The sequence below is a fragment of the Colletes gigas genome, unplaced genomic scaffold (assembly GCF_013123115.1).
Source record: "Colletes gigas isolate AHSC1104 unplaced genomic scaffold, ASM1312311v1 Colletes_gigas_Sc00015, whole genome shotgun sequence".
Classification (NCBI taxonomy): Eukaryota; Metazoa; Arthropoda; class Insecta; order Hymenoptera; family Colletidae; genus Colletes; species Colletes gigas.
In genome coordinates, this window is record NW_025106644.1 from 4,601,588 (window position 1) to 4,627,269 (window position 25,682).

The 25,682-nt window shown below is 37.0% G+C and overlaps 5 protein-coding genes across 8 annotated transcripts; 2 read left to right on the plus strand and 3 right to left on the minus strand.

The window, feature by feature from the left end:
- Positions 1 to 26: 26 nt before the first annotated feature.
- LOC122399914 (3-hydroxy-3-methylglutaryl-coenzyme A reductase) lies at positions 27 to 11,362 on the minus strand. Of its 2 annotated transcripts, none has more exons than XM_043400981.1 (9): positions 11,091 to 11,362; positions 4,040 to 4,250; positions 3,836 to 3,947; positions 3,613 to 3,700; positions 3,240 to 3,537; positions 3,035 to 3,183; positions 1,655 to 2,204; positions 337 to 1,577; positions 27 to 276 (listed from the first exon to the last, which is right to left on the minus strand). In XM_043400981.1, the coding sequence occupies exons 2-9, from the start codon at positions 4,217 to 4,219 to the stop codon at positions 153 to 155; spliced, it is 2,742 nt and encodes a 913-aa protein (XP_043256916.1). In that variant the 5' UTR covers positions 4,220 to 4,250; positions 11,091 to 11,362; the 3' UTR covers positions 27 to 152. The 2 variants fall into 2 exon arrangements, with proteins under 2 accessions (XP_043256916.1, XP_043256917.1); XM_043400982.1 differs by lacking the exon at positions 11,091 to 11,362 and adding an exon at positions 9,351 to 9,950.
- Positions 11,363 to 11,451: 89 nt separating this feature from the next.
- Positions 11,452 to 12,536, minus strand: LOC122399969 (BLOC-1-related complex subunit 8 homolog). Its single transcript, XM_043401094.1, has 2 exons — positions 12,163 to 12,536; positions 11,452 to 12,044 (listed from the first exon to the last, which is right to left on the minus strand). Exons 1-2 carry the CDS (start codon positions 12,215 to 12,217, stop codon positions 11,587 to 11,589), a joined length of 513 nt encoding a protein of 170 aa, XP_043257029.1. The 5' UTR covers positions 12,218 to 12,536; the 3' UTR covers positions 11,452 to 11,586.
- An 11-nt stretch (positions 12,537 to 12,547) lies between these two features.
- Positions 12,548 to 13,834, plus strand: LOC122399965 (translocon-associated protein subunit beta). The gene is made up of 4 exons (XM_043401083.1): positions 12,548 to 12,661; positions 12,993 to 13,137; positions 13,212 to 13,526; positions 13,602 to 13,834. Exons 2-4 carry the CDS (start codon positions 12,994 to 12,996, stop codon positions 13,716 to 13,718), a joined length of 576 nt encoding a protein of 191 aa, XP_043257018.1. The 5' UTR covers positions 12,548 to 12,661; position 12,993; the 3' UTR covers positions 13,719 to 13,834.
- Positions 13,835 to 14,171: 337 nt separating this feature from the next.
- LOC122399888 (nuclear pore membrane glycoprotein 210) lies at positions 14,172 to 25,326 on the minus strand (the record flags this gene model as incomplete). The annotated part of the gene is made up of 12 exons (XM_043400945.1): positions 14,172 to 14,976; positions 15,049 to 15,105; positions 15,190 to 15,316; positions 15,382 to 15,531; positions 15,600 to 15,841; positions 15,911 to 16,166; positions 16,237 to 16,455; positions 16,526 to 16,861; positions 16,938 to 20,647; positions 20,734 to 21,005; positions 21,228 to 21,392; positions 25,313 to 25,326. Coding segments are annotated over 12 exons (5,736 nt in total), but the record flags the coding sequence as incomplete, so codon positions are not given.
- LOC122399927 (ceramide transfer protein) lies at positions 21,696 to 25,399 on the plus strand. Of its 3 annotated transcripts, none has more exons than XM_043401010.1 (8): positions 21,696 to 22,289; positions 22,382 to 22,501; positions 22,587 to 22,824; positions 22,973 to 23,259; positions 23,769 to 23,936; positions 24,020 to 24,448; positions 24,516 to 24,648; positions 24,720 to 25,399. In XM_043401010.1, exons 1-8 carry the CDS (start codon positions 22,017 to 22,019, stop codon positions 24,845 to 24,847), a joined length of 1,776 nt encoding a protein of 591 aa, XP_043256945.1. In that variant the 5' UTR covers positions 21,696 to 22,016; the 3' UTR covers positions 24,848 to 25,399. The 3 variants fall into 3 exon arrangements, with proteins under 3 accessions (XP_043256945.1, XP_043256947.1, XP_043256948.1); XM_043401012.1 differs by having other exon boundaries at positions 22,982 to 23,259; XM_043401013.1 differs by having other exon boundaries at positions 23,006 to 23,259.
- Positions 25,400 to 25,682: the final 283 nt, after the last annotated feature.

Genomic DNA, 25,682 nt, shown 5'->3' on the forward strand with positions numbered 1-25,682 from the left:
AAATCGTACTAATCACTTCATTGTGCTTGCGTTTTGGTATTAGATCTTTTCACGAACATGAACGAAAAATATTTCTTTGGAATATTACGTCGTAAGCGGCCGTCCATTCTACTGAGACGTTGATCCGGAACCAATTTTATGTACCATCGACGCTAACATTTCTCTTTAAACTCTTTACAAATACTTTGTACAGGCTCTAAAACATTTGGCACGGTCAGTGTATTTCCCACATGGCTCTGAGGAGCGATCATTGCATTCGTCACCATGGTGGACGATCTGAAACAAAATTACATATTATAAAAATTTTAAATACACATCATTCTCTTACCAACATACCTATTGTGCCTAAGATGACTTTTGACTAAATGTCCAGCTGTAAGGGCAGCCATCAGTGACAATTCACCGGCAAGTACCGTAGCGCATACGATTCTAGCTAATCTACTCGCATTTTCACCGGGCACGTCAACGTTGGCGCCTTTGACACCCAACATAGCTAAACACGCTCCTTGAGCAGGGAGACCGGTTCCTCCACCAATGGTGCCTATCTCTATACTGGGCATAGTACAAGACACGTACAAATCCGTACCATCCGCTCCCCAAGGTTCCATCAACGTCATGCAGTTACTACTGCCGACGTTCTGTGCAGGATCCTGGCCAGTGGCTATAAAAATTGCCGTTACAATATTCGCGGCGTGGGCGTTGAAACCACCCACGCTACCAGCCACCGCCGATCCGATCATATTTTTACTTATGTTCACGTCCACCAATGCGTGGACAGACGTCTTCAGCACATTGGTGACGATGTCTGAGGGTACCACCGCCTCGCAGACTACACTTTTACCCCTACCCTGGATCCAATTCACAGCCGCCGGTTTCTTATCCGTGCAGAAGTTACCGCTCAACGACAGTATCTCCATATCAGGGAAATGTCCCTTCACTGTGTTCAGCGACTTCTCCGTGCCCTTGGACAACATGTTCATTCCCATGGCGTCGCCAGTGGTCGCCACGAAACGAATAAATAAATGCCTGCCAGCGATGCGTACATGGAGCTTGGTCAGTCTTGCGAATCTACTGGTTAAGTTAAAATTATTCTGCATCTCCTCGAAGTTCTCCGGGTCCTGCATCCACGCCATGGCCTCGCTGGCTCTGACGATATTCGGGAACCTGACGACCGGTCCTCTGGTCATTCCATCGGCCACCACGCGACTCGTCACGCCACACTTCAACAATGCTCTGCTCCCACGATTGGTGGACGCTACCAAGCATCCCTCGGTGGTCGCCATCGGTACATGATACAATTCACCGTCGATAGACAACGGACCAGCTATACCAAGCGGCACTGGTACATATCCTACAACATTCTCACAGCATGATCCAAGCACTTTGTTGTAATCATAATGTTTATATGGCAGATCAATCAAATCGTCGATAAACTTTCCAGCCTCTCCAATTATGAGGCGTCTGATTCCAACGCCGCGCTCCATATCTCCAACAGCCTTCTCCAACTGATAGGCTGCTATATGCTTGTGCTTGACCAACTGAATAACTTCCTCATCGGTCAACGCAGTTGCTCCAAGCTGTGGACACAAGAAGACGATATTAGAACGGAAAATAGTACGGTTTCTTGCTTATTTGGAATCACATGAGGATTTACTTCTGATTTGTATATTTCGAGACATTCTTCTAACGATCTAGGAACTTTTGATCGAGGAGAGGAACATTCACTGTTCGACGTGTCCACGCTGAACTGCCTCCCGTCGGTTTGCACCTCTTTGTCGGTGAACTCCGTCTGAGATTCGTTGTTGTCCTCGATCCAGTTTCCGCCTACTCCTGACAAAGGGAAAATGGCGGATCGCACCTCGGGGAGCGTTTCTCCGAATCGTTGGCGCAACGACGTGTTCATGTTCTCTGTGGCGGTGTATTCACTTTCAACTTTCATCTCTGTGTCGTCTTCCTCCTTGAACCGTAGTTGCTTGGCGATGTCGCCCTTGTCCTCGAAGAAGATAAACTTAATCGCCAGCGCGAGAAGAAGTATCAGTATGACGATATTGTCCGCGCTCACTGACAGCCAGTTCATCAAATACTCCTTCACTTCCGTTTGGTTCTCCGTCTTGTTGTACGTGTCCGCTACAATGTTAGAGCTCGCGGGGGACATCTTACCTTCCACCGTGTAGCCATTTTCGTCGTTCTTGAACGGCCAACGACTAAAACATGTACAACACTTTATAACAATACTTATCTAAGCATTGAATTTCAATTTCACTCTTAATCCATGGAAATTAATTTTAATTTATGTAATCGGCGAACTAAAGATGCTAGTGGATATAAAAATATATCAAAAGAGAAACACGCCGCCAATAAGGAACCAGTATTAATACAGAAACACGCATTCGAGGCGCAGCTTATTGTACGTAAAATCTATTAAATATTCTCAATAATGCGACGTATGGAAAATAATAGATACATCGGTAAAATCCTCCAACGATTGCGTTCCACGCAATAAAGATTTACATAGATTGCTCGGCGAGTTTATATTCTTCAACCTTCGGGCTTCACCATCACCAATCACTAAAAAAAGAATTCCCCGTAAACCTCGCGAAATCTCGAAACCCGGCGCAAAAGAATCGATAATTACTGTCATTCGTAGCCGGGCACCGTCGAATCGTGTACTGCTTCACAACTTAGCAGTGAAAGGGTTAAAGGAGTCCAAACCCCTCCGCGATACCATCTTTTTTCGCGGAATTCATTGAATATGAATTAAACGCATACTTATATTACTGTGTAATAAGTTGAACCTGACCCGTGGAAGTCGGGAATAAGAAAACCGACAAACAAAAACGTAGAAAACATCAATACGGTTTCGGTGAGGTAAGAAAAAAAAAAAAAATGTGCATGTTTTCTTTCCACGTGCGCGCGTGCTGTCTGATGTATAAAAGATAGAGTTCGGCTTAAATGAAAAACCGACATACATTACGCGAGAAAAAGAGGGGGAGAGGGGAGGGGGAAAAAAAAGAATGGTACGAAAATACTGTGCCTGTGAACGTGCACCACAAATAGACCGGCGATCATGATCAACTTGACGCGCTCCACTACCGGATTCGGCTTTTGATCCTCCTCGTTCAGCGGATGCATGAAGATCTTGTCGGCGCTCAACGGTTTCATGCCGTGCGTTCCGCGAGAAAGCTGGAATAAAAGTCAACGATAATGCTAGGCATGTGATACTACGTTGTGACAATTACCTCGAGAATAAGCGACAAACACGCGGGGTAGAAGGTCATGAAGACTATGTAATTAACGACCACTCCCAGGCAAGCGAAGCTGCAGAGGATTTCCAATCTTCGTACTCCGGATAAAGATCCAATCCCGATCAACAGAGTCTCAACTAATGTGTTCAACGTGATGGTTGGTCCCAGCAGAGACATCCCTTGAGCTATGTTTGCTCTCACCTCGTCCTGATTGCGGGAGTTCAGCGCTAGTTGAGCTAGTATAACTGCCTTGGAGAGGTCGATGATGAGCAGGAAGAAGAACAACGCGTCCCTGAAGAGGAAAAGGAAAATACTTTGTCAGACGAGGATGAAAGGCTCTGGAGCTATTCCTGAGCGAGATACTCACTTCAAATCGGATATGTCACTGCGCCCAAAGTTCACCACGCTGGACGTGAACACCACGCTGGAGAAGACGGTGAATAGACCCGCGATACCTGACGGAACGTTACGTTTGAATGAGATGGGGAAGAGTAGACTTATGGAAATTAGGTGATTAGGTGTCTTCGCGCGTCTGGGCGCTTTCACCCACGCTGAAAGCTACCTAATCGTTATTTGTATCTAGTGCTCACCTAAAATGTATTTTGAACCCAACTTTTGCAGATTGCGAAACTGATGATAGGTGAACAGTATTGCTAGGCATCTTATTATAGTCATGACTATAACGTCAGCTGCGTTTAGGTCCTAAGAAGTGACAGATACATTATTGTACAATTCAGATTAGGATTAAAATTAACAATGCTGGATATGAAATTCTTGTTCCAATGTGTCCTTACATCCGAATTACATCTTCCGGATTGGCAGTGTGCAGCCACTGGAAGTGCCCCGTTTCGCGGTTGTCCACTTCCGGTCTCCATGTTCAAAATGCACGCTGTGAGCGTGAAGGTCGTCACGATCACCTCCAAGGGATGACCGGCGCAAAACCGGCCATGGATCTCGAACAGGCGTGCCAACATGTTCCCTGTGGTCCTAAGAACTATTTACAACCTGAAACAAACAATTAACAATTAACAATCGATTAACTCCAATTTAAAATACTATCACTAACGCAATGTTTCTGGGTCACTGACACTTTTTTAAACTTGTGCACCATACCTCTCCAGGTAGCATACTTCTGTTTTAATCTACTGTGCTCTCGGAAGACACTTTCACGGCTTACACGAAAAGTTTGCAACCAGTCGGAAGAAAACGAGAGTGCACGTTCGAGTCGAAGAAAGTGCTTTCAGTTCAGCGAAGATATTCGGTGAAATCGGTAGGGAAAACTTGGCTCCTCTTACTTTTCGTAACGAAAGAGGGTGAACCGTGACAAGAGAGGACGAGGAGCAAGAGACACCCGTGGGTTTGGGGAAAGCGTACGACGGGACCGGTTATTGCGGCACGACGATTCTACCGTGTGTCAATAATGCTCCATATAGCCATAATACTTTCGGTTACGCAATACGACGTATGTGACAAAATCGAAGAACATTGACGAAGACAGATCGTTTACTTTGGTGCAAGCTGAGAGGATTTTAAAGACGACCACGGAACACTCCAAGTGACCACTTCCCCGCGTACGTTTTTATTGCAAAAAATACGCTAATTGAACGGCGAATATATCTTAGAAGAAACGAAATGTCTGTCAAGGTCGGTAACTTTCCAACAGCTCTTGACAACGTATCTATTAGAGTCTCCTATCCGGCGCGTGTATTAATACGTTTAACGCGGTGTTGGCCCTCGGAAACCGACACTGAACTTTCCGTTTTTGGGCAGTGTGAAAGTAAAGGAAAATTGCCTCTGCGCTCGACGTGTCAAAACACACGTCCGCTCGCGACGCACCGGGGCCCCTTGTTGAACGCAACATGAATACAAGGGTGCCCCTTCACTTGAGGGGGGGTAGCACCACTGTAAAAATCAGAAATAAAGCGTTTTTTTTTTAATGATATTCAAGGGTGCTATTAACCATGTCGTTGAGTGTTAAAAAAAATAGATTTATTCCAAAACAGTGCAAAATGGAGGCACTGGAGCCATTCAAGCGAGGCGGGTCTTGAATTTGAGGCTCCAATGCTCGCCAATCGCTCAAAAATTAATATTTTTAAAATTCCCCGCGTATTTCTCTAGCTATACTAGTGTACCTTTTAATAGTGTAGCTGTAAATTTTTTATTTTTTTCCTAAATACAAATTTGCGCAAGTTACACTGCGTGTCAAAATGAGGCACCTGCAGTGTAACTGGCGCAAATTTGTATTTGGAAGAAAAATAAAAAACTTACAGCTATACTATCAAAAGCTACATTAGTATAGCTAGAGAAATACGTAAGGAATTTTTGAAATATTAATTTTTGAGCGATTGGGCGAGCATTGGAGCCTCAAATTCAAACCCCACCTCGAGAAAATGGCTCCAGTGCCCCCATTTTGCACTGTTTTGGAATAAATACACTTTTTATTCTTGAATATTATTATCCTCTCGCTTTTCCATCCACCCAACAAAAAAAACAACGCTTTATTTCGGGTTTTTACGGTGGTCTTGCCCCTTCAATAAACACGTGTCTGAAGTTTGAACGCATGTTCGAGTTATTTTAATCCAACCATTTGTAATTTTGTTTACCATGTTATTTTAAATGCCTCGTACATCATCAAGGGACACGACATAAATACAACATAAATACACGCATAGAAACATGACGAAACTTAATTATACATGTACACGTGAAACCGCCGTATCTCTAATTTCTATACTCGATTAACCGTTGACCTTTTCTTACTTTCAATGGGACGGCTACTGAAAGAGCCTATTCCGTTATTTTGATGGCGTATTGTCATTCAAATGCATTCACGTCAATCGTTTCCGGAAATATAGCAGAATCCATGGATCCGCTTTCAATAATAAATCTTACGGACAAATTCAATCGAGTCCGGTAAACAATTTTTAATTAAACAATGAAATGTAAATTCGAAATCTGAATATTGTATCGATATTAATAATGTTGCGTATGTCGTCAAAGTCCGACTCGTAAATTTATCATTTTTAACTCGTTGTCTGTCCTGCAACGTCAGCCGACTAGAGACTACACGTCGATTCATTAGACGCTTAAACTAAATTTCTTTCACATGTATACTTCTCGGCTTCCCGGATCAGGGTGCACTAAGAATAACCAACGGACCGTGTCCCATTCAGATCTTATAATATTCAGGGTGCTCGGCCACTCCTGGGAAAAATTTTAATGGGGGATTTTAGAGGCCAAAATAAGACGAAAATCAAGAATATCAATTTCATAATCGAGGCTTATTAAAAAATTAAAATAAAAATTTCGAATCATTCTGAAAAAAATATCTTTGGTTGCGGGGCTCAATTGCAATCATTTTTGGTGGATAGACACACCCTCGAAATCCTACCCATTTTCGAGAAAAAAATTCGAGAATTTGTGAAATTTGTCATCAAAATTAAAATATTTCAAATCATACTAAAAAAATTATATTTAGTTATAAGGGTCAATTACAAGCATTTTTGGTGAATAGGCATATCCCTGAAATCCTACCCACTTTCGAGAAAAAAATTCGAGAAGTTGTATTTTCCGACGAAAAAAAAGAAATTTCAAATCGTTTTGGAAAAATTATTTTCGGTTTCGGGGCCCAATTGCAATCATTTTTGGTGGATACGAATATTCCCGAAATCCCATCCACTTTCGAGAAAAAAATTCGAGTATGTGCTGAAATTTTTCGGCAAAAAAAAATTTTTCAAATCGTACTAAAAAAATTATTTTCCGTTGCAGGGATCGATTATAATCATTTTTTGTTATTACACGTACTCCCGAAATCCTACGCATTTTCGAGAAAAAAATTCCTTACTGAAAATCTAATCTGAGGCCAGATGTGATTCCCCGAAATTTCATGCGTATCTTTAAAATATCATAACTCCTGAACGGATTGGGGGATTTTAATGTTTCAAACGGCAAACAACGCGTATTTTGGTAGAGAATATGTAGAAATTCCAAAAATATTCGAAAAGTTGCTCCTTAATCCCGTGAAGTGAGGAGAACCCCATAGAAATGGTCCAATTTTCAAACGGCCATAACTTCTACAATAGTGAATATATTTCAATGAAATTTTTTTCTGAAGTAGAGCTTATGGGTACCTACAAAAAAGTATTACACATCTTTTCTGTAGGGCGTCAAACAAAATTACTAGAAATGAAAAACAAATGTTTAAGATAAAGTACCGGGGGAAGTCCCTAGTTGCCAAAATTAAAAAATTTCAAATCGTTTCAAAAAAATTATTCTTAGCTAAGGGGGTCAATTACAATCATTTTTTGTGAATAGACATACCCCCGAAATCCTATCCATTTTCAAGAAAAAAATTCAAACAGGTGCCAAAATTTTTCGGCGAAATTAAAAAATTCAAATCGTTCTAAAAAAATTATTTTTAGCTAAGGGGGCCAATTACAATCATTTTTGGTGAATAGACATACCTCCGTAATCCTATCCATTTTCGAGAAAAAAATTCTTTACCGAAAATATACCGTGTGTCCGGAAAAGTTTCTATAACTTTTTAACGGGGCCTCAATCAGCAAATTAGTATCCTTGATTTTCGTCCTATTTTGGCCTCCAGAATCTCCCACTACAATATTTTCTATGGGTAACCGAACACCCTGTATATGAAATCAAAATTCCATGACTCTTTTACTTCTACAATCTTCATCCGTCTGCTATTGTCTCTTCGTCTTGCAGTCAGCTAACTAAAAAGAGCGTGAAAGCCACGAGGAAATCATTTTTACGTCGTGAAATAGGTAGAAAGTACGACCAACTACAACGAACACCGAATATATTAACTGTCGTAGCAACGCGCGTCCATTTTTTCAACCTAAAACATTCAAAAAGTTTTTATTTTGAATGACCGTGTCCCTCGCGAATTCGTATCTTATGGTTGGCTTTCATACTATGCTCGACATTAAAATTCTCTCAAAGGAATTCTTTGGGATTGGGAACGTTGACCTTGAAAGTTTTAACAGCCAATCGCTTCCTCCAACGTAGACGTTTTGGCATACATTTCTCATGCGCCGAAGTAATGTTTTATTCCGACATCAAACCTTTTGCCATTTCCGTGAAACGTTTCGCCTATGAAAATAAATACACACGTTAAACAAAACTCTGTTCTTTCACGAGCCACTATCCTCTCCTTAAACAAGAACCATCGATAAAATACAGTTTCACGTACGATTAAAATGCATCGACACTTATCATACGAATGATACAAGAAATTTCTCCTGACCCACTTAGATACATATTTTATGTAAATATTTTTGAATTTTTTCTTTTTTTTTATTTTTAGATTCAATGTGCCCCGTCACGTGCACGAGCAAACAAATTAAAAGTATTAATTTTACCACCGAGAACAGCAATAAATTTTAACGTTAGATAAAGTTGAACATTTTAATCCCTAAAAAATGGTGGAAAATAAAATGCTCTGTATTGCTACAGAACTGCTACACACGACATACACTCGACCGTAAGCGTACGGTAAACGTCATTTAATCTGGCACTCTAAATGTAAACAGTTAATCGTGAGTTCCCCGTGACTTTTCTCTGTTAAGCTGCAGGTAGCTTAGAAATGGCAAACAACTGTTACCAAACAAATTCGTGTGCATGGAAAAAGACAAGATACCAACTGATAAATGTAATCGCTGAAAGTTTGGTAAATATTAATGTACAATTAACTGACGTCATTAATAAGAGCAAACACTTTCGACTAAAACGATTGGTAAACGCAAACTATATGTAAATTGTTAAATGCTTCGTAAATAAGTAACTAAAAATATACGTATTTGCTTAAGTCGTCTAAAAATACAATTCATAACGTTGCCTCCTCGAGCCGGCATTAAAAGTATCGAATACGCACAGCATCGTGCACGATATTTTAATCGAGCAAAAATTATTTAATTTCGTTCGATTCGAGGTAACTTGGAAGCATGTAACCACGGCATAGTGATCGAAAAGATCAGAAGAAAGGATTACCTAAAACGACAAGCGTTGATTTAATGAAGTCAATTAATTATTAATGAATTAATGAGACCGTGGTCTTTGAACACTAGCGCCAAATTCGGACGGGCGTACCTTGAATCAGGTGCAAGGAGAATGGCTCGACGAAATTCTTGACGTACAGTGCACCCGTGGATCGAATAGTAGAGAATCGCAGGGATGATATTAATTGATTGGAATATCGTTTAGATCTATATATTAACCGATAGATGCCATTCAAATACTGTTTGAAAGAGTTAAGACCGTGAAAGGATGACAAGGACCGACGTCGAACTGAATTCTGGGATCTTATTCCATTTTTGTTAACTATATATATACATTGTCCTTATTCGATCTTCTTGCTCATTTCTCGCCCGACATAAAAGATAAATGCATAAAAAGAAACACGAAAAAATTAATCCAATCTTTAATTTACATAATGGTTAGAAACTCGCACCGGTTCGATCTATAAATCAATCGAGAACTGACAATGTGTCAATTTCCCATCAAACGATAATGTTTCTTACGCGAACCAATCACGACCTAAAATTACGCGAAACGTAACGATTCGAAACCTTGAATTTATGGAACAAAAAGGATAAATAAAAAACGAACGCACAAAACGATACTGACAGAACGGCGCTCGCCGACCAACAAAGCTGCGCTTACGCGCGAATAGGCCGATCGACCCTCCGGAATACGCTCGTCTTTCTCCGTCTACGTTCGGCAATCTTCGTATCTTTCTCCTTTCACGAGCACGTGCCCTACACTGTGCGGTTAATATTATAATTCTATCCATAAACAAACACTTCTAACAAACATAATCTCACAATACACATCGCACAAGGTTTTTGGTATTCGAGTTGCCAGTTGTTGCTCAATAATTTGTCGCTTTTTCAATTTGCAGGCGCGACGAACCACGTTGAACTTTCGCCGATGTTTCGAATTAAAGTATCGTCGAAAAGACGAATTGTGAGAACATTTTCTCTGAGGACTATACATATAGATTTATAGATCGTTATAGATCCATGTTTTCTTCGATTCTCTCGTTCGAAAATTCCGCCAACAGATTTTTGTGATCTCTTCCGTGAGAATGATTTAAAGTCCGCACGCATGACTTCATAAACGCATAGTATTTGCGCGGTTTCTCTCAGAAAACGCGCGCGGCATACTCATTTCTCGTGTCCGCATAAATCACCTGGAAATTCCGAGTTGGAAGACTGGTCAGATATTTGCACCGATTCGCACGATTTAATTAATCAATTTGCATGTACGTTTCCAAATAACACGATCAATATATCAAATTGTTATTCATCGATCGCGTTAAAAACTATTAAAGAAAATGTTACATATTTAACAATCTTGCCATTTATAATTATTAATGTTTTTTGTTAGTGAGATTGTACTATATACTTCATATTTATTTCACATTCGCAGCAATGTTGAATTAAATTAACATACAGTTATATAAGAATATTTTATTATCCTATTAGTCTTAAACTTTCTTTTGTTTATTAATGCACTGTCTCTAAATATAGCCGTTAATTTTCGAAAATTAGTAACAATACTAGTCCAATAATTATAATCTACAAGCTACACAAAATGTCCTACATTCTGTTAAATTAAATAAAATAATTGAATTTATATAAATGAAAATGTCAGACATTTTATTATGTAATTAAATAATACTATTGAATATTAATTTTAAAGTAAAGATCATGATTCAAGACTAATACAATCAACGGTAAGATTATTTTTAAAAATTAAATAAAATTATGCGTACATACTAAACGGGCATAACCTATAAAATGTAAGAACGTCGAGTGACCAACATACCGTAAAGTACAGTACTTGTCCGAAGATAATTGTAATACATCTTAACTGGCAGCATTTTTTTAAAATCAGGGAAACAACCATTCACGTCCTGCTTTTTCCATCACATCACAGATTTATTGTCATCTTGCACACCACTCGTCTGATACCACACTGCACTCGTTACTGCGAAACCAGCGACATCTACAGTTTATTACGTGAACCATCGTTTAAAAGAACTTTTATGATAAATTGTTTCTCACACACTTTCTAGATTAAAAAATAAAAGGAAGCACTTAAAAAATACACAAAACACATTAAAATATTCGGCTGATATACAAAATGTGTAAATATTCGGAAGACAAAAGTAACAACATTATTTAACTAATGTTTCATATAATGTGTTTATTTACACAATTTCTTGATTGCAAGTCAATTAATTACCATCATTTATAATATCAACATCCATATCTTTTAATATTATATTTTAAATGTAAAGTATCAGCTTCTATATTCAATTTCAATTTGTTTTTTGTATTTCTGCGGAATGCCTAGCATGGTTCATCATAGACTCTACTCTGTTTGCTGTTTCTCTCACTACATCGGATATTTCATCCGGCAAATGATCTAAAGTGGGAATATGTGCGGACAATCGTTTGTATACGGAATCTCTGTTCGCATCTTTCTTATGTCTACGTTGTTCCTCGTATTTTAATTGTTGTTTGAAGAATATCGCATTCTTTATGAATTCTAGTGTATTCTCAAAACTTTTTCCAGCTCCGTGCATCGTTTTAATAGCACTGACAGCATATTCTACGTCGTAACATCTACCCAAAAGCTGCTGTTGAAGCGTTAACACTTCCACCCGTTTCTCCACCATAGGAGGCAACGCTTTCCTCACGTGTTCTTGAAGTCTATAGAACGCAAGAGACGGCTCGTTCGCAACTATGTGCATATTCTCAGATATGCGTTCAGTTGCTAAAAATGATTAAAAAAATGACAATAATTAAATATACATTCAAGTTTTAATTTCTTTGGTACAAATAAATTCGCTATAATTGTCAGTAGTTCCAGTGTTAAATAAGAACAACCTAACCTTTTTTAACCTTTGTTTCTAACTCTTGATCCGGCTGATATACTTTTGCAGCCATTGTTTAGAATATTATAATAATAACAGTGTTGATTATCAAATTTATATAGTACAAATAATACTTGAAATTTCAAAATAATTTAGTATAACCCTCAATGAATAAGGTAATGCTTGTTGCTGGTGTTGTAATATATTTAAAACACTTTATGCGAATTATATATTTTCGTTAATGTTCACGATGCGTAGTATCGTGCAAAACTTTGTTAAACGTTTCCATTCGTATCAGTCGAGTTTGTATAAACATTTACCGAGGTATCGATTTGTTTTCACCGCCATTTTATTAAAAGATTACCGGAAGTTAATCGACGCAGGACGGTGTTTCCCTTCATCGAAACGTGGCAGCAAAGTATGTGTTGTTGGCACTTCTCTCAAATGTATCCTTTAGCTCTTCCTATGGAGTGACTGTCTCGTTGTCGCGTGTAGCACAGTTCTGTCACTAGAAAAGGTACAAATCATCAAATTATTCAATGAAAGTTTAAATGAAACGAGTATCTTGATCGCAAAACCACATTCCACATAACGTATAATATTTATAAAAGACAGTTTAGTTTCTATTTGACACATTTCAATAACGGTTATAAACATCGCCTTTGACTTTTTTGAATTCGATTAATAAATTTTTCTGAATAAAATGTGCCTTTTTTTTAAAGTTTCCTAAATTACGTTAATTGGCTTTGTAAGAATCTGTGGTTCTTTTAATAGTTGTAACAATATTGTTATATGTAAATCAAGAGTAACGTGTAATCGGCATCTTATGAATTATATTGACGTTTTAGCATGAAGTGGTACATAATATGTGCAGCTTTTGCTGCTTTAGTTCTTACGATACATGCGGAAGAAGAGGAAGAAGCTGCAAGATTATTAGTATCTAAACAACTTCTGAACAAGTATCTTGTAGAAAATATGGACATTGTGATCAAAGTAATTACGAGAATATATTTTCTGTAATTTCTGTGACCTTAATATGTTTGTCTTAACGTGTAATGTTTTTACAGTATACGGTTCACAATGTAGGGAACGCAGCTGCGTTAGAAGTCGAAATCACAGACAACTCTTTCCATCCGGATCATTTTACTCATGTGAGCGGAGAAATAAATGCAAGGATAGATCGTGTTCCACCTTACACGAACGTTACTCATACGGTTGTCGTAAAGCCAAGGATATTTGGGTATTTCAATTTCTCGTCTGCGGAAGTTTTATACAGACGTAAAGAAGATGCTCCTAGATTACAATTTGCCGTCAGTAGCGAACCTGGCGAAGCAATCATTGTATCGTTCAGAGATTACGATAAGCAATTTTCTTCTCATGTGGTGAGTAACTACAAAAAGTATACAAATAAAAGTATTATAGAATGAAGTATTTAATATTTTTAATTTTTACGTCAGATCGATTGGGCTGCATTCGCTGTGATGACATTACCTTCGTTAGCTATTCCTTTTGCACTATGGTACTCTAGTAAAAACAAATACGAAAAATTACTTAAAACTTCGAAGAAACATTAAGTGTACAAATTCGTCCTAAGTCATTTGAAAGAGGCAGTTTTCTCTATACGACTGTAAGAAACCTGACTGTTCCATTATGTACATCTAATTTTATAATAAACATTATTTATAAAGAATTCACATTCGTTGTATCTTTCAAACTCCAAAACATCCAAGGTAGAACTTTGATATCTGCATAATGTATCGTCCTTCCACGAGAAGAAGCCACAGGTGATCGAGCCATAAGTACGTTACAGCTTTCAGCCCCATTTTCTTGCAAATATTCAGGTTCTACTACATGAAATTAAAATACAAGTGTATAAAATACAAAAAAATACTAAAAATTACTTTATTTTTTACAGTATATAGTACACGTTGCTACCTATATGATACTTAAACAATATTACCTACTCTTGACTTAGTAAGTAAATGGAAATTATACGTTTTTGTGACGTCAACGGTTGTCGTAAATTATACGAGAAATTATTTAATCGTCAAAGCAAATTATATTTAAAGAATATAAAAATTATAAAGTAATTCAATATGTAGAAATATTACGTACATTATACCTCTACGCTACAAAACATTTTAACTTTGTCACACAGTCAATAAAGAGTGTAAAAATTACTGTAGTAGTTCTTCCATTGTTATACAAGATGCGTATCAAATAATTAATCGTGTTATTACGTTAATTACGTAAATTATCAGCTATATGACTAGGAACCATATACCTCAATTTTATAAATTAAATACAACCAACATAACCTTGAAATACATTTGCATCAGACACCTCTGTGGACCTTTCAATCAATCATAAAATTAAGTTCTATATTACAGAATATACATAATTTTATATGCTCGTAACTTAATATCGACCGATATATCATCGCTATAAAAAAAACAACATAAAAAATCCTTACCTTCTAGGAGTAATTAATTTCTTAATAAAAATGAGTTTGTGGTAATAAGGCACCAGTTTCTGACAATCGAATGTTTGTTTGCAAACAAATTTAGTTAATACGATGTAGTTTCGTTGTAAGTACAATGTACCTTTATGTTGAAAATGTCATTTGTTCTTACTGTTACAGTCATTAGGTGTTCATTGATCTATTTCGTTTGCTTGCCGAGTAAAAACTGCGAGGATCGCCATAAACCGGATCGAATGCCGAGAATGGTCTTATCGGTGTAATCGGACTCCGAGGAGTAAACATATTTGTACTGTTTAAAATAGTTGAACACGGGGTACTAGTCTTTTTTAATTGCGGTGGGCATTTGTCAGCTGCAAAAAAGAAAATATTTAAGTAGCTACTCTATAAAAATGTTTATCAATTGTATTATTTGCAATACATACCAAAAACTGTTCTATTTTTAACATTTAAGTCGATATTTGCCATTTTGTTCTTCCACACTGTTAAAAAAATAAGCAAATCGTTAGTAAAATATTTACGCAATAATTTAAACGGCATATAATTAAAGATAAGGAGAAGTTTACCATAGAAGCATGTAATTACGAGAACAGCAAGTGTTCCAAACGTGTAACGGTGAAAATACATATAATCCACCCAATGAATTCCAGACAATGGTATGAAATTTTCGTATTTCGTCACGCGTACGAAAAGCTAAAAAAAATATAAATTATCACAACGAATCGTTAATTTTAATACTAATTCTTTTGCCCACTTACAGATATATTTTGCTTTGTAATATCGTTGGCAACGATTACTTTTTGTCCCTGAATGTCATCTAGATTATGTATCAAACGTAATTTGTACTGCATCGTGGATTTTGAAATATATTGTCGGGCACTTACAGTCATTCCATCCGGTACATCGATCTAAAAACAATTGATATGGACAAACACAGTTTAAAATCAAAACTTTCATCGATGGGAATAGAACTCACCGTAAGATGATCCAATACAGATTGTAAACCATAAATTTCAAGCGTTGCAGTTGGCACAGTTTGAGAATGGATATTGATAAAAACAATTTCCTTGGCATCGACATATACAGGTGGAAGATACGTTACTTCTAAAGGTACAGCTTCAATGTCTCTGTGTTGTGCATTTATTTGCATACGAGTCTCTAACGTACTGGAGATTATATTGGGAGAGCCCATAGGTATTACATCACAATAATAAAACCCTATAACATTGTAAATACTTAATTAACGATCACCATCTTTATAATTTTTGAAATCTAATTAATACCAACCTGTTGTAATATCAAATCGTGGCTTAACAAGGAATAAATCTTTCACTCCAATTGACGTGGTCGATGAAACAAATTGTATGTTACACGTGTAAGGGAACGAATTTAGGGTGAAGGATGTAAACGTCCTACAACCACCCAGACCTCTAGATAATACATTGTTCTCTTTAACTTGCTCATCTTTACTTTTCAGTACCAGAGGAACGCTAAATGTTTCAGTTCCGGTGATATTTCGACCTCTTAATGGAACAATTGATACCTGTATTCACAAAACAAAATCGTTTGTAATTTGTAAAAATTGTACCAATGAACTAGTAAACAGATGATACCTTTGCGATAGGTTGTATGTTGACTTCTATTTCGCCTTGCATATGCGTTGCAAGGCTGTGTTTCACAACTGCATAGCCTACATTCTTCGCTCTACCTATTCCTGTAATAGGATCTACTGTTAATATTTCAGACGCTGAAGATTGCCAGTAACCTGGATCACCGTCAGAAGCCAGAAGTGGCATCGAGAAACAAACTATATCGCCTACTGTCAACGTTGTCTACAAAATATAAATTCGATTAATAAGTAATATTATTATTATTAAAGAATTCATAGATTGAATAAAACACCTTTGTTGGAAAGACTATGTCACCAATCATCATATGCACGTAATCAAACATCCCATTAGGATATCTTTCGTTGTATGCCTTTACAACAAGATCTCCATTTTCAATGAATTTTGCAGTAACAGTATTTTCAGCGTTTATAGTGAACGATGCTAGGTCAGCGCGATTTAACATAGTTTTGGCATTGACTTCGGCAGCATGGAATTTTGTTCCAACGTTATCGTAATATTCAAGAGCATAATCCAATTCCATGCCTTTAGGCAACATATTTAACTCTTCACCATTGCGTATTCGCAAAATTGATTTCAACGATATCATCATGTAATGAATGGGTTTGACCTACGAGCAATAATTGGAATGATAAATGTCTGTTCTGATTAAATTTCTACTTAAAAAAATGCAACCAAGACCTTACTTCGACAATAACTGTGATCGATTGCTTCAAATTGTATGGTTCCATATTTGAAATAGAAATGACTATTTTCCCAAGATTTTCACCAGCTTTTATGATACCATTCTTATCAATAATTACAGTTTTAGATGTTGGAGTTAAAGCATGTGTATCCTCTGAATCATTCCCATGCATGGTCGACAACACTTTGTAAGTAGTGGAGCCATGCTTGTCACGATTTGTTTGCAATTTCAAAACAGAATTCGGTGACATTAATATCACTGGTACATTGGAAGGTAATTCTGGATGTGTCAAGCGCAATTCTTCAAAGATCTCTACTTTTACAAAGGTAGTGTACGTTACGTCACTTTTGAAACCAGCCAACATGTTACATGGCATTGTAACATTTAAATAAATGGTTGCCAATCCAGGACTGATGGCTTTGGCTCTCAAAGAAACTTCGTTTTGATATCTGATATTTATACCTGTGCCTTCGTACATGTTATACAAAGTTACTAAATTAGAATCACTCGATGACCACATGAAGATCAATGGCAATTGCATAGATCCTATAATAAGCGGAGTCAAATACTCTGGAATACCAAATGCCCAAAGTGGGAATGTTGCACCCACTTTCACTCTACTTGTTGGAACGACGATTTTAATGCCTTCAAGATATAGCACGTGTATGTCAGTATAATCCTCAGAATAAATGACTTTGTTGCCTTTAGCATTAAGACCAATGGCTCTGACAATTATCTTTGTCTGCCCAACTGATTTTCCTTCGAATATACCATTTCGATCGACATTTAATATATCATTGCTTTTAGTAGAGAATTCTATTTCTGCATTTGATGGTCCTCCTATTGTTTGCACTTGATAAACAGTGCCTACCAATATCGTTAAATTCTTTGGAAAAACTCTTAAAGGAAGGAAGACTTGAATAGTTGCTGGCTCGCTCTGTATTTCTCTATCACCTCCTTTGTTCACAAAAGTTAACTGAGACTCTCCTTCCGCCATCCCATATATCATATACAACAATTGATTATAAGGGGCAGTACCATGTTCACTAGGAGGCAGTTGTTTAATTTCTATACATTCATTATCAACTTCTGCTTTAAATTCTAATACATTCAAAAATGGCAATTTTATTATATGGCCATTTGTGTCGTAAAGTTTTAATGCAGCCACTACGCACTTCCCTTTCTCAATTTTATTTACTGTCTCTATTTCTATAACAGCAAGCTGCTGTATTTCGATCACAGCTTCAGCCGATTTTGAGGGCAAACAAAGATCCACCAATGCCAAATTAAGTACCCCAGACGTTTTTGGTGTAATGCTGATTGTCTTTGTCGATTCTATGTATCGGACATCAGCGATATCATCTGTACTCAGCACAAATTCATAGTAGCCAGAACCTTGGCTGACTTGTAAATAATATTTTGCAGTGGGATCATTCAATACCATTAATTTACTAGGGCTAATACTGGTATCGTTAACTAAAACCATTTGTATGGAAGCCTCTATAAGTGGAGTTTCATAGATCCTTCTTTCAGTCTCAATGGCAAAAGGCGGCCACTCTGGTATTATTTTTAATTTACTTAGAATGTATTTCTGATAGCCTGTGACGGTAGCTGTTAGAGTGAGAACACCGGAATGCTTTTTAAAGATAACATTTTGATAATAATTCTTTGGTAAAATTACGTTCAGGTCCGTGAACGTTTCTTCTTTGCAACCAGGCGATATTTCTACAAAACCTATAGACGAAGGCTTTAAATTCCATTCGATGTGTAAACTTGTAATGTTATCGAAAGTTCTACCTTCCTCATCTTTCACTATAGTGATGAGTTTCAAATTCTTATCGCTGTATGCCATTACTCTTTCCGTATTAAGACTGATGGGGCAGTTTTTGCTGTCTTTATATTCAGGCTGAAGGTAAATGTGTCTAGGTTTACCACAAATAATCCGTACAGTCTCTATCGCGTACATGCTTTTGCAATTTGGTAGCAAAGGAACATTGGAAATTGTAAATGTTAAAATCACCTCCCCAAGAGCTTTGCACATTACTTCAAAAACTGACACTTTGTGCAATTCATTTGGCGAATCCCCATGCTCTGTTACCTCGACAAACTTACTTTCAGATACCTGAATTTTTCGCAAATAACTCTGGGGTTTACTGGACCACGGATGGGGTCCACCTTTGAAGACTATTTTTCTGGAAGATCCCACCGCTAACAAACTTTCTTTGCTACTTGGATGTATTACGAGCAAAGGTTCATAGGCTGTCACAGTGATATTATCAGTCAAATATTGACCATTAGCTTTGTATGCTACTGTTACTTCAGACGTTCCTATATCCATGCTAGTGATTGCTATAACAGCACACGCAATTCCAACGGGTTCTACGACCTTACTATCGTTTTGCACAAAATTACTATCCGGAATGTACGTTTCAAAATTAATGTCTCTGCAATCGTTGAATGGTACCTCTTTAGAATCGGATCCATTAATTAATTTTCCATACAACGCAATGTGGAGATAAATTGGCTCCCCTACGGCTACCTCCATACTATATTCTACCACTTTTAGTTTGGAAGGCGTTAACACGTATACCCTTGCTGTGTCTTTGTTATACTGATTCCTTGTCATGGCAACACTTATTTCGGTTGTACCAGTTGCTACAATTCTTATCCCTCCGTTCTGAGAAACTGTTACTATCGATGGATGTCTACTAGACCATACATATGATCCATCACCTCCACTTGCTTTCAACACTATGTCGTACCGTGACTTGGCTTTAAAATCCCATGGAACAGCCAATACTTTAGGCTGAATAGTGACAGGAGTATGAATCAAAAGCTCAGCCCTTGTGGTAGGTCGCGATGCGACAGGAACCTTTTTCCCATACTTATCGATTATGCCATAAAGCGTAGCTTCGATAGTCATTGTCCCGCACGTAATAGGCACACCGACGACGTAAGTGCCATTTTGCGTTACCAATTTCGGTTCAAAATAACGTTCGTCCAGTTTCATCGACACTTCTACACCTTCTCCAATGTAAAATTTGTGATCTTTACTGTTGTATAATTCAACTACAATTTCATGGGTGTGACCAAGTATTAAACCCCAATTTTTGTTAGGCAAGATAGCAAGCGTGATGTAAGATACATCGTTCACATTGACCATAGCAGATGGCAAAATAACAGGATACTCGTCGCGAACATTTTTGTCGTGCAAAAACACTTTAGTGCGACCCAAGGATTTAGCGTACGCGCTGTCATAGTCATTATCGATATCTAGTATGTCTGGATTTTCAGCTTCCAAGTAGTACTGGCTAGACGGTAGATTTATTTCTTCTAAACGACCTTGACGAGCCTGCATTATTTTGTATTTAAAACTATCGTACGCCATTATTGTTATGTCCGATGGAATGATAATTAAATTGGCTATCACGATCAATTCTACTTCTATAGGCGGTACATGTTTATATTCCGGGTAAGGTAATCTTACGGAAACCTTAGCCGTACCAGTTTTTATCCCTTCTAACAGCACGATATGTCCTGTCTTACTAACAGAGTCTAAAGCAGCGACAGTCAACGGAGTTTCGTACTGCGATTCTTGATAAGTCATAAATCTCAGAACATCGTTTGGTGTTTTACCATCTAGCATATATTTATCGGTATTATCTATACTCCAAAAGAATTCAACTCCTGCGAGAGTTGTAAATTCATTGCCTGTTATAATACAAAAAAATAGAATATAAATTTTTATTATATTTAATGATTATATATAATAGATAAATCTAAGTGATGTTTCGTACCTTGTTCGTCGTATGCTCGTACTTCGAATGCTTCCGGCGCTTCTTCTATATATAATTCTCTCGTGGTTGTGACAAGATTTAAAGAAAAAATTGCATCGACTATAACATCGCATCGTAAAAATTGTCCGTTATTGACATCTTCTGCCAACACTATTGCAGTATTTCTAGTAGATTCTCTTGTTATCGTTTGAATCAAAATAGCAGAGGAGCATGTTCGTTCGACATTTTCATTTATGGGAATTAACTGAATTATATCCAAACGTGACGTTGACCTACAATTAACATTGAATTAGTTTAAATTAATATTGTGTATTAAAGCTACATTTTGTACATCAATTTAAAAAATAAACATTTCTTACATAAAATTAATAAAGTTACATAGAAAGTTATACGTGATTCAAGAACGTTAAGATTTCGATAATAAGAGTGTTCTTAAGTAGACAGAATTTTTGGGCAAGCAAACAATAAAATGATATTAACACGAGAGCAGTTACCATTGATAACAAGCACCATCGGTGACTTCAAGTGTAAAATTTACAGCAAAATCGTTGAATACCGGCAACAAAACTCTGGGCACGTTCAATCTATGTACACTAGCATCCGACACCACACAAAATAGAATGAAAAATGCCGCGAGTATCATTATTTTAATGGATAATCTCGATCCAACCACGAACTTCTCACGTGTATTCGTGACGATCAGCTAAAGTTGGCGGTCTCTAAATAGCTTTCAAACAATCACAGTGCACTTCTCGATGCGATTCTCGATACGATTATCGATACTTCTAATCGATATTCGATTTCCACATATTCGATTCTACTGGAAGGAAAGTGCAGGCGCTACACTGTAGAAGGCGCTAGGGAAATGTCCCTAGGGGGTACTAGGGACGCTGCGTTTCTATTGTAACATATAGAAACGTGACTAATCGAAGACTATATGCGCACATAACGTTCATGGAAATACTGCTTGCGTAAAACTGTTGATTTTCAATCTGCTACTAATTCTATTATTTGTTAAAAAAATATGTGCTGTTGATGTCTCATTTATTCGATAAGGAGTTCTGCGTAAGGTTATGTGTATGATAATCAATGATCGACATGTTCTAAAACGTAGCGCAGAAACGATCATCGACCGATTACTTTGCAAATTTTAAACTGCTAATCGAGTAATCGCTCACGGACAGATTAGCCCGCGTCAGGGTGTCTTTAAATACACTTCCTCGAGTATGTTGTGTTTATCTTGAAAGCAATCAACATCGAGATCGTAAGATTCGCTTATAAGAATGGCCGATGAAATAGAAACAGTCCGACTCGTTAACGAAGAGACCGAGTGCGTGGAAGCAGAAATAGACGGTGACGATGTAGACGAAGAAGGTTCCGATGGTGTTGTAGTTCCAGAACTTAAGGGTACATTATCCAAATGGACAAATTATATACATGGCTGGCAAACTAGATTTATTGTTCTCAAAGATGGTACTTTATCTTATTACAAATCTGAGCAGGACAGTGGATTTGGATGTCGTGGTTCAATAAGTTTGTATAAAGCTAACATTAAGGTACGAACTGGTATTAAATAATCAGGTTTATATATGTTCGTTGATTTTATGAAAAAAGCCATGATATCACTCTTTACCACCTGTTTTGTTAGGCACACGAATTCGATGAGTGTAGGTTCGATGTATCAGTAAACGATTGTCTAGTATGGTATTTAAGAGCAAATTGTCCAGAGGAAAAGCAGCGTTGGGTCGACATTTTGAAATCTTATAAGGTATAGAAATTTTGCTTCGTAAAGCAAACATTTTTTTGACATTTTTTTTAATTTTATTAACACTATCTGTGTTTATTTTTAACAGTCAGAATCTGGTTACGGAAGCGAGAACAGTCTGAAACGCCACGGTAGCGCCATTTCGCTTGTGTCGAATACACAATCTATCACAAGCGCAGGTAGCTTTACTAAACGCGGCGTCAGAGGATTGAAAGAGAAATTAGCAGAGCTTGAAACCTTCAGGGATATTCTGATCAAGCAAATAGATACTTTGCAAAAGTATTTTGATAACTGCGCGGAAAATGCTAAAAATATTTCCATGAAAGGTATGCAAAGCAGCGATTTATGTTTGTCTGTATTCGTTTGTCTTGCAGTCATCTGTTTTATAATTTTCGTATATTTACAGACGTTTCGAATAAATTGCCTTTTTATTGTCTAAGAATTATAATGTCGAATGAAAGTGATTCGTTTCAGAAAATAAAGTTGAGACAACAATGTTTGATCCAGCCAAACACTCTGTAGATTTTAAAGGAGAAGCGATAACTTTCAAAGCGACGAGCGAGGGTGTGCTTGCGACATTGCAACATTGCGTTGAATTAATGGTGCAACGAGAAGATGCATGGCGTCGTAGATGGGAAAAAGAAACTGAGAAAAAACGAAAAGTACAGGAACTTTACAAAACTCTGAAAGATCAAGTTGCGATGCATCAAGGTGACTCTCCTAGACCCAGAGTCCTTATTCATGGAGGTCCAGATTACGAGGTTCGATTACATAATATTATTGCACTAAACATTTCCATGCATAACATGCGCTTCTAATATTTATATATGTACATTTCTATTAACTCGATTAAATAATTTATTACTGCTTTGAGAGTTATGCTATCAAATCATCTATCTGTTTAGAAATATTTTTTATACAGAGTATACAGTGATATACTCGTACGCGTCCAAACACATTTTATTAACTTTCATGCATACTTCGTGCCTGGAAATCTAATTATATATGCATACACGTTGTTTGTTCAGTATGTTTGCATTACTATGTACTTTCACAATGAACCAGAGGTACTATCCTGAAAGTGTCACACCTTGTCTAGCTTAAAGTAAGAGGGTATACAATTTTATTTGATCCGGATTTAAACATTGATTTTCTAAAAATTTGATAAAATTAATTTAAAATGAACTTCAAGATAATATCAAGAAACGTGAGTGAATGAATTTAATCGATATTCAGATCGTGTAATGGAACATAATTCTTAATTTTCAAGGAAGGACCGCACAGTGCTCTCTGCGATGAAGAATTCTACGACGCGGTAGAGACTGGATTAGATAAGATCGAGGAAGAGAATCAGCTGAGAGATCGTCTGAAACAAAAATCAGTCTCGATTTTAGCGACTCCGACTATGTCTGCGTCTAAGCACAGACTCTGGCCAGAGGTAATTGCTCCCAGGTTCAAAAGTAGCCCGCCATTGCAACAATTTAATCTTCCCTTTTATTCGCGCGTCAAACATGTTTATAGATAGAAAAAATAACGATGCAACAATTGCATTATGCACGACTTGGAGTTGGAGCTGGTGGCTGGCAATTGTTTGCCGAGGATGGCGACATGCGAATGTACAGACGCGAGGAGGAAGCGGATGGCTTAGTGGTGGATCCCCTAAAAGCATGTCACGTCGTGAAGGGAGTTACCGGCCACGAAGTTTGCGAAATATTCTTTAGCCCCGAATACAGAAGCGGATGGGAAGCCACGCTCGAGGACATGACCGTGATCGAAAATATATCTAAAGATACTCTGATATTTCTGCAAACGCATAAACGTATTTGGCCGGCAAGTCAAAGAGACGCGTTGTTCTGGTCGCATATGCGCAGAGTTTCCGACGATCAAGATCCCGATGCACACGATTTATGGATAGTTTGTAACCATAGCACGGAACACTCTGATTATCCTGTGAGTTTTGCTAAAAAAAAAACATTTATTTCCATTAAGTATTGATCTACGTTAAATTTGTTTACAGCCAAATACAGGAAAATGCGTGAGAGTGTATCTGACTGTGTGTCTCGTATGTCAAACGTTTATCGATCCTCCAAAAGATGAAGAAGAGATAAAAAGAGAGAATATTACATGTAAAATAACTTACTGTTCCGTTGGTTAGTACTACAATTTATTCTTTTTAAGTTCAAGTCAGCATGCATCTAATACTCCAATCTGTCGATTATAGTTAATCCTGGTGGATGGGCTCCAGCACCTGTTTTACGTGCTCTTTATAAAAGGGAGTATCCAAAGTTCCTTAAACGTTTCACTAGCTTTTGTATTGATCAGTGTAAGGATAAACCAATTACATATTAAGTGTAATTTCTATAAATTTCTAATTTTCCATCCAATTCCCTATTTACTACATCATAGGCGTCGTATCGCGCTTTCAAGTGATCTAAAATGTATTAAAGAAGAAAATTAAATTTACACAGTGCAGAAATTTTGGAAACAATAATTCTTCCATTATAAATGAAAGTGTTTTTTATATACCGTTTCCTTTCTTTTTTTTTTTTCCTTTTTAATTTGCTTGATACGATCGATGTAACAGGATACAAAAACTGTTACATTGATAATGATTTATTAAAGCGTAAGGAAACATTGTATACATTTCCGAGATAAACTTTGTAATATGGAATATACGCTCTAAAAGCGCTATTCAAAAATTATATTTACTTATTTAAATAACAGCTTGTTATTTTATTGTTATACAGAATGTTGTCACAAACCACTTGTACAGATCTTAACAAAGCGAATACATATACATTTATCTATTGTTACATTATATATCCAATTAAATACGAAATTGTATAATACAATTATATTGTTATTTTTATTTATATATAACGTGTATATTGATACACAATATAAAGGTCAAATGGAGAAACATAATAAAGACTGTTGTAGATTTGTCGTAATCGCAATTGTATCCTTTGTTTTTATCCATATTTTTGTTGTCATTGTTGACTTTGTTTTAGCAATTGAAAAAGATTTTATGCTACGTTGATAATCGAATATGTACAGGATTTAAAAATTACTGGAAGAATTTTCATAAGAAATAAATTTATTTCTATAAATTAATTAACTAAAATTATAAAACTATTTTATATTATATATATGTACATCGTATAAAATACTTTTACCTCGCACC